General features: G+C 54.7%; 1 protein-coding gene and 1 pseudogene across 18 annotated transcripts in view; one reads left to right on the plus strand and one right to left on the minus strand.

The window, feature by feature from the left end:
• LYRM1 (LYR motif containing 1) overlaps positions 1–8,771 on the plus strand; it is a 19,084-nt gene that overhangs the window by 5,181 nt on the left and 5,132 nt on the right. For 11 of the 18 annotated variants that reach the window (XM_023523824.1, XM_023523828.1, XM_023523827.1 and 8 more), the window contains one exon: positions 7,908–8,066. In XM_023523824.1, the coding sequence (XP_023379592.1) occupies positions 7,908–8,066 (159 nt within the window). Of the gene's footprint in view, positions 1–859; positions 2,620–2,648; positions 2,775–6,091; positions 6,291–6,837; positions 6,950–7,907; positions 8,067–8,771 lie in introns of those variants that run through there. The other 7 variants (XM_011380934.2, XM_011380933.2, XR_002777393.1 and 4 more) reach the window with 7 other exon arrangements.
• Positions 813–931, minus strand: LOC111731999 (annotated as a pseudogene).

Raw genomic sequence — 8,771 nt, forward strand, 5'->3', positions numbered from 1 at the left:
TGTTGACTCACTGGAGAACAATAGCCCCTCGCTGTGCAGGGGTATTAACGATCTGAGGGAAAGGCTTTCGGAAAATCCGTCACCACCACAAAGCAACGCCTTTGCCAGCCCCAAACGCCAGCTGCTGCGCATTTCTCCGCCCCCCTGCACAAAGCCGAACACAGATAAAAGAGGCCCCTTCGTTCCCTCCGTCCGCTCCCTGTGCGAAGTGACTTACGCGGATCGTCTCGTGGATGCTCCTTACGGCTCCTCAGAGATGGTTCTGTCGTTACCCCATTCCACACTCTAAGAAACTGAGGCTCGGGAACACTGGCCTGACGTCATGAGGTCAGGATTTGGACCCAGGGTTGACCGCCCCGGAGCCCATTCCTCTTCCTCACGCACGTGGGGGAGCGATGTCTAACGCCAAGGCAGCCGCCGTCCACTCTGCCATCCACGGTCAGAAAACCTGTCCACTTCGGCATCATAAGAGATGTTCGGTTCCCTAGCAATTTTCCAAATGGCAAAACTTTACATCATAATTTGCAGGGTTGGTTTTGACCCCTGGTCACTTGGGTACGAGGAACCTTATTCCCCAACAGGGTTGTTTTTCAAGAAGAAAAGTATCAGAACCCCGTGTTCCTATGTTTGGTTCTAAGCGTCATGGAAACTAAATCATTTCAGTCCAGTGGACAAACCTTAACTGGCCTTGAGGAACTGGAGAGTGAGAGTTACTTTTTTTAATTTTTTTTTTTAGGCGAGGCAACCCTTGCGTGACCTCACAGATCGCAAGGACCTTGTCAGCTTACAATCCCTTATTTTTTTATATTTTACTCCTATAGCACCCGGTCTTCCTAGGCGGTCTCCCATCCAAGTACTGACCAGGCCCTACCCTGCTTAGCTTCCGAGGTCAGATGAGATCGGGCTTGTTCAGGGTGGCGTGGCCGTAGACAAGTGAGGGTTACTTTATAGCTGTGCCGGAGACGGAGCCGATAAGGCCTCCTCCCCACGTCCATGCTTCACGCTGACAGCCACAGCGCCACTCTCAGAAACGTCGTGGAGGCTTAGTATTTTTAAATGCTCTAGGGTCTTCAGTTGGGACACCTGGCCCAGGTACCATCGCGTGCAACAGGATGGGAGTGGACATGAGCGGTGACTGTTCTGAGCATCAATCGATTCTTCTAACGAGTGTATTTCAAGCCCCAACTGCACACCAGGCCTAGGAGTGTGACAAACGAGGCCACGACGCACACACCGCAGAGGAGGGGGAACCGAGCAGAAAGTTAAGTGGAGAAGGGTGAACGTCACAGCAGACAGGACTGTGCCGGAGGCGCGCGGAGCAGGGACGCCGACCCCGTGTCCGTGTGGAGGGCCCGTGACCCACAGTGGGAGCCGAGGGGTGACAGCGGCCGCACGAGGAAGAGCTGCGGGTCGGCGCCTTCGTTTGTCAACAAGGCTCCCAGCTCTAAGGAGACAGGGCCGAGGGATGGGACCGGCCACTGCTGGTGCACGGTGACCACGTGAGACCGTGATTCCCTGTGGGAAGTTCCACAGCCGCCACCCTGTCCCCAGCCCTCCAAATCGAGCACTTGGGAGAGAAAGTTGATCATCACATGGATGCAGCACAGGGCGGATGTCACCGAGTTGGATGCGGAGGACCAAGTCTTACGAAAGAGAAGAGGATCCTTTGGCAGAGTGTGGAAAGAATTCAACACGCGCCGAAGTTAGAGTCAAAAGGAAAGTTTGTTAGAAAAGGGGTGACACCCCACAGACAGTGTGTGCCCCTCTCAGAGGCAGAGCGAGAGAGACCAAGGGAGACTGGGAAGGGGGTGAGCAGGGGCTGTGAGGGACCCAGGGCAGTCAGGGAGCGCGGTTTGTACGTCATTCTTTAGTTCCCATTCCCTTGGACATGGACGTTCAGGGACGGAGGAGGGCGGGTATGGAGCCCCAGGGGCTCGCCGGCTGCTCCCAGCCTGCAGGCCATAGGTTCCCCGTGGCCTTAGCCATGGGGAATGAACGCTTTCATTCGTGTAGGGAAGACACTCAGAGACTCCTGTCCCTGTGTCCCCTTCCACGGGCGTGGGGAATGGGCTGCCAGCATCCCAGCAGAGATCGGCCCGCAGATGTCCCCGGGGCCTGGCCGCGGGCGATCAGCACCTGGCAGTCCCCGAGGGCGGCGTGATCGACATTTTGTTCTCTTGCCTGCTCCCTGCATTAACGTCACGTTCATTCATTCGTTCACTGGGTGCGATGAGAGAAAATGCCACCCAGGGCAGGTCGTGAAGGAGGGAGGAGCCCCTCCCCCCGCGGGCGGGCCTTCCCTGTCCCTTGTCGTTCTGCAGCCTCGTGAGCACCCAGCGTGTGGAAGTCTGACATTCCTGAGACGCGAGTCACAGTCTATAACCCTCCTCCGGGACGGGCGTTTTCTTCTCAGCTCTCAGGCTCCCACGGGTTCAGCCGGGATGGTCTCCCCGAAGGCGGGGGAAGGGCCAAGCTGCCGGAGCCCCTGGCGCTGGCGGACCTCGCCACCGCCCTCCTGGGAAAGCACATGTGGACGCGCCGGGCGGGCGTGCGGGCGAAGGGGGCTCTCGGGGTCCGTCCAGACCCTCCGCTGTCGCTCTCGCCTGGGAGCACGAGCGGGTGGTGCCGTGGTGTTTGTTTATTTTTTATTTTTTAGGAGATTCATCACTGCGCATTATGAGTCCCCATTACTGACTCCGAAATAAAAACGGGGAGAAGCTTCTGGTCGGGGAAACGCGCATCCAGGGACTTTGGCCCCTGAGCCCGGCTCTCCTGTGAGTGGGGCGGCATCGGGCAGGGCTCTGCACCCTCTGCAGACTGGTAGGATCGTTAAGAAAACAGTTTGGGATCCGGCACATTTTAAGAGATACACATCAGACCATGATACTCCAACTTGCTCAACACCGCCAGAGTCAGAAATTGCTTTTTTTGTCTGTCCTCTGCCACGAGCGTGTAAGCTCTAGGAGGGCGGGACGTGGCTGCTGGCTCATCACTGTGCCCCGCGCCTGCCTGCGCCTGGCCCGCGGTGTGCACCGCGTAGACGTTGAGTGGATGACGCCTGGGTGGGTGCTCGCGAGGGACGTGTGGATGTAAGAAGCATCCAAACCTGTAGAGAATTCTTGTAAGCCTTTTCCTGAGCCAGACCGATGACAGCTGCTGAGAAGCTAGATACATGTTCTGGAGAGAGACAGTTTTGCAGTTTCTATTATGTATTTGGGGTTAAAGGGGGAGGCGTAGGGAAGAGGAAGGACTGAAAGCAGAGAAGGTGGGGTGGGGTGGGGTCACGGGACAGGTAGCAGGACTGTGTTCTCTCTCTCTCTCTCTCTCTCTCTCTCTCTCTCTCTCTCTCTCTCGAGTGGTTATGGCTTATAGCAAAGGCGCATTAACCTGGATGCACAGAAACCATGGATGGTGTTTGCAGAAGGCAAAGAAGGACCTTTTACTACAGGAGCTACAGGCCTGGGGCGTGACCGCCCTCTGTGGCCTGCCCTGCGAGGAACTTAGGATCGGATCTCCCTGAGAGGTGGCTTTCTGTGGGACCCCTTTTTGGTCCTCAGTAGTGTGAGGCCTGCAGGCCAGTGGCGCTGCGCTGAGCCCCAGTGTCTCTTCTGTGACGTCAGCTCCCTCCTGAGTGTTGGGGACGCGTTGCTGCAGGGGGTGGAAGAGCAGAGCCGTCCAGCCACGTGGGCTCCTCCGAAGGCACCAGCGTGAAATGCGATTGTTATAGGCGCTGGTGTGAAATGCGATTGTTATAGGTGCTGGTGTGTAATGCGATTGTTATAGGTGCTGGTGTGTAATGCGATTGTTATAGGTGCTGGTGTGTAATGTGATTGTTATAGGCGCTGGTGTGAAATGCGATCGTTATAGGAGCCGGCATGTGATATTAAAGTAGGGCAGTCACAAGGCCAGGTGGTATATGAGAAACGTCACAGAAAGATTCATGTCATCGAGGTACAGAAAACGCCTTTTGCTCGCTGTGGAAAGGGAATGGAATTGTTTAGCTCCCTTTGTCACAACTGGCTAAACTCTTTCAACAGCGGGCAGAGGGCGGACACTCGGCTCAGGCGCTGAGGTGGAGCAGCCTCTCAGTGACTGCAAGCTGGGGTTTGAATGCGGGCCCCGCCCCCTGCTAGCTACCTGACGCTGAGTCACTTCACCTCTCTGCACGCGCCCCTCCTTTTAGGAGACAGTGGTGTAGTAGCTCCCTCAGGTGATTGTCGTGATTGTCGCAGTGAGGACGGGAGTCAAGGTACGGAACGCACCTAAGGAAGCCTCTGGCACAGTGAGCGCAAAGCAGAGGCAGCTTCTGTCGTCACCCCGGTGAGCGGTGAGAAGGGACGATGAAATCGCAAAAGAGCAGTAGCTGGCCGTGGCAGGCGCTCTGAGGGGACGCGGACAGCGTCCACCAGGTGGGGCGACAATGCCCGTTCTAAGTGGGCGGCTCAGCCGGGACAGACCCCGAGGCTTGACACAGCGGCCGCTCCCACGCTTCTGTGTTTCAGACCCCACGTCACACTTTTTACTAGTATTCACCTTTGCTTTAAACCAGCTGAAAATGTTTCGTAATACAGTTATTTAAAGGAAGCTGCATCAGTATAAAATGAAAATCACTTTTAAATCATGGGCTTGACGGGCTATTAAAAACATTAAAAGAATCACAGTAAGAAAATAAGTATTGATATTGTACATCAAAAGTCACCTCCCCAGCCAGTCTTTGGGACTCCTGCGTAGGAGAATCCCCCAGCTGTGAGTGGAGGCCACGCACTGCCGGCAAGCACACAGTAGGGGTTTGTTTGGTCATGCACCAGTCCTTGCGAGGCCGTGACAGGAGCGGGGGTTGGTTTCAAGCCACTGAGCCCTTCGGAAGGAAGACCCAGGGGAAAGGCGCTTCTCCTAACTAAACAAGCTGCTGATGGGCCAGACACAAACTCAAACCGAAAGGAAAAGAGCTTTCTCAATTTTTTAAAACATGGCTGACTTTGCTTCCAGAATCGAGCTTTCTGTAGCATTATTTCCATTTATTCAGCAAGCGTGTTGAACGCCGTTACACACCTCGCTAGGTGCTGAGAACTCAGCAGCAAATAAGAGGGATGTGGTCCCTGTCCCCATAAAGATCGGAGTCGAAGGGGCAGACAGACATTACAAACCGTAACTTGAGTGATGAGTGCTGCAGAGAAGAAATACAAAGGGCTATGAGAAGGTTCAAGAGAGAGAGACGCCTCTGATGTGCGTGGCGGGGGGAGGGGCCGGGTTTTCGGACACGTCCGTGTTTCCCCTGGGAACCGAAAGATGACTAGGGGTTGATCAGGTACCACGTGGGAGGGAGTCGGGGGAGAGCCTTCTGGAAAGGGGGGACAGGTGGGTATGTACCCCCAAGGATTCCCTCAAAGAACTGGAAGAATCCAGAACGAAAGCGTGTTTTCCTCGCCTTCTTGCCAGGAGCGGGAAGGGAATGAATGACAGGCTCCCTTGGTGGTAGCTCACGGTGCGCTGCGGGACCCACGGCGTTGTACCCTTCTCCCCGAAAACCGTCCGCAGCTAGGTTTTCTGGGTCACCTGGCCTCGCAGAGGGAGCCGTCACTTATCTCCTTTCGGGATTAGGTTTCCAAATACTTAAACATTAATTAAAGTGTTTTGAAAATAGGCCTATTAAGTACCCATTGTCAGTTCCGCTTGTTACCTTGAGTGCCCTAATTACGGGGCTCCCGTCAGGATTATGGGATCTGATGGTTACAGTTGGAAGCTGAGGTTCTTAGCCCGGGGACGGAAAGCAATTAAAGTCAGACTTTGCGGAAGGTTGGAAGGTTAGAAGGTCGCTGCTGTTGTAATGGGCCAGCCCTCCCCCACCTCTCCGGTGCCATTAAGTCCAGGCACTTAATGACGGGAGTGGAAGTCAGTGACAGGCCCCCTGCCCCTTGCGGGAGCTGGCTCACGTATTTTTCATTATGAAACCGTGGGATTTTAGCGCGCGTCAGAAACTCAGAAGTCTGTGTCCTTACCAGGAAAGATGTCATCATCTTATCTGGGTTTTCATTAACCATTAGCCACAAACCATGAGGCTCTCTCTCGGTTGGTATGAATTCCTTTTAAGCATTTTCTGACACATCGTGGACATCGGAGTTGGTGTTGGAACTTTTGAATTGGGTGAAATCGTGCTTTCAAGCTTTCGTCAAACGGTTCAGCCTGGGCTCGTTTCCTCATTGCTCAGGAAAGGTCAGCAAGTGGCCAGTCGTCTTGGAAAGAGGAATTCTCTGTAAGGTGAACTCTGTGCAGGAACTTGGAATTTCTAGGTAAACACGCCTCCTTCCAGATCCCACCTGTATCCTGTACCTGCCCGAACTCTCATCAATCTAGGACCACCCCACAGTGCACGGTGTCGTGTTACGCCCCCTGCACGGGCAGAACTGGGTCCTGATCCCAGGGTGGCCAGCAGCCTGCTTCCTGTTTGAGGGCAGCCGGGACGGGACGCGTGATGGGCATCCTAGCGCCCGGTCCTGCCGCTCACTCCCCACCTGCCACTGTTACAGGCGGCGCCTCTGCCTCTCCAGGACCCTCCAGTGGTGGGGCTTTTGTTTTTTTCCTCTTCCCTGAATTACTTTTAGACACAGCAAAAATACTAAAGAAACAGACCAATGTTTTTGCATAAGTGACAGAAAAAAGGGAACACCCGATGTCCGCTGGGGGTGGGGGGGGCATGCACGGGGGTGGGGTACCTTCATGCCGTGGACAGCCGCAGCGGGGCTGTGTGACAGCAAGGGTGGGTCCGACCAGCACGGGCCAGAGCAAGCGGTGGGAAGACGTACGACCTTTTACACGTGACGTTCTTAAACTCGCCAGGCAGTGCTACCGCGTGTTAACATGAAGACACGAGAGAGAGATTCAGGGTCGCGTTTCCTCCTAGGCGAGGTACGGTGGGAGTTTCGGCGACGTCTAAAATTTGTTCTTTAAGGTCTGTCGTGAATATATGGCTGTCAATTATGTTATCCTCTCATGTTTTCATATATCCGAAATATTGCATAATAAAAAATGATGATAACAAGAACTTAATTTTTAAAAATACAGTTAGCTTTAGGGAATGTATTTGGGTCGGGTCTCAGCCAAGTCCTCGGAAATCGAAACTGACGTTTCAGACTCAAAACCCAGAGGGGCCACAAGAGCTTCCGTCGTCACAGAGACCTGCAGTTGCACCGACTGTACAGCCCTTACGTGGACAATGTCTTCAGCAAGGTTATGGTGAACTGCGGGGTTGTGACCTGACAGCGTCAGGGTGGACTAGGGCCTGCAACACACGGGTTCGGTCTTCATGGTACTCACATTTTTGAAAATAATCAATTAGCGTCTTTTGAGAATTTATATTTAAAAACCTGGACTGCCATCGGGGACATGTCCTCCCCAGTCGGCCACTGTCCCCACCCAGCCAGGTCTCATTTTGTTACCTGCCAGGCCCTGGAGGAACTTGAGTTTGCAACCCCTGCACTAGATTCAAGTTCTCACTTAACTAGAAAACTCAGTAATTCAAAATGTGCCTTCTCAAGTTAGTGATGTAATTTTACCAGGAGATGCACTAAAAGCGTCATTCCTGAGATATCCTGGTACAGGATGTACCGGGTTAAAGACTTGTAAACGGGTATTTTGGTTCTGACATGTTTATAAAAATGGCTGTCATGGCAAACAGCACCGTGGAGCAACTCAGCCACGGGGCGATGCAAGAGGCAAGCTGAGGGCTGGCTGGTATTCCCACGGGGCCGTTCCGGCAATGCTACCAAGCAGATTTGTTGAGAAAAGGCAATTATTTCTAGGCTAATTAAAGAGCTTGATTAAAAAAAAAATGTACAACTGCCTAGCTGCCTACTGTCAAGTTGAATTTTTATGCAAATCTTCCCTCCTCTGTTTTGGTGGGTCTGAAGATGACGACAGCCACACGACAAGAAGTTCTTGGCCTCTACCGCCGAATTTTCAGGCTTGCGAGGAAGTGGCAGGCGGCATCCGGGCAGATGGAAGACACCATTAAAGAAAAACAGTACATACTGAACGAAGCCAGGACGCTGTTCCAGAAAAACAAAAACGTAAGTAGGCCTCCGTCGGAGGTTGCAAGGAAGAGAGCAGTTTCTCGTCTGTTCATTTCTTTTCCGTCCCCAAGTTGAGGGGACCAAGCGAGCAGCAGAAGTCACGGTGGCGGAGCGCGGGCAGGAAGCGGCCAGAGGCGCAGCCGAGCCAGCGTGCCCGCCCTCGGGGGCAGAACCCGGCCCTGTTTCTCCATGAGGTTCCGGTCTCGCTCCAACTGGTCAGGGGTCCGGCGTCCTCAGAAGACCCCACGAGCCGGGTGACAGGAGTCCGGCTGGTGACAGTTGTTGGGGCAGAGCGGTCCCTCCACGCCGGACCTGTGGCCGGCCCCGTGCACAGGAGGTGCGCGTGAAATTGGTGTTTCTCGGTGTACGATCTACTCAGAGCGCCCACGGAGGACCCCGTTCAGTGGGGAGAGACGAGGTCAGGACACGGGCTCCCTTCACGACCTGGCCGTGAACTCGAGCCTCGGGCTAGCTCCCAAGTTTGCCCTTTGGGGCCAGAGGACGGGTAACGCAGCGCTCCCAGCTAGGGTAGCGGAACCGCGTGCCCAGGTGCCGGGCCCAGAAGCCAGCTCCGAGGGGCTCCTTCTGACCGGTCCCAGTACGCCATGCAGCGCTGGCCGTGGGCTCCCTGGGAGCGGGGGGCGGGGGTGGTGCGGCGGCTTTCGGCCCCGGACTGCCCCTCGTGGGCCTTGTGGGTTCAGT

The sequence above is a fragment of the Pteropus vampyrus genome, unplaced genomic scaffold (genome assembly GCF_000151845.1).
Source record: "Pteropus vampyrus isolate Shadow unplaced genomic scaffold, Pvam_2.0 Scaffold417, whole genome shotgun sequence".
In the NCBI taxonomy this organism is placed as follows: Eukaryota; Metazoa; Chordata; class Mammalia; order Chiroptera; family Pteropodidae; genus Pteropus; species Pteropus vampyrus.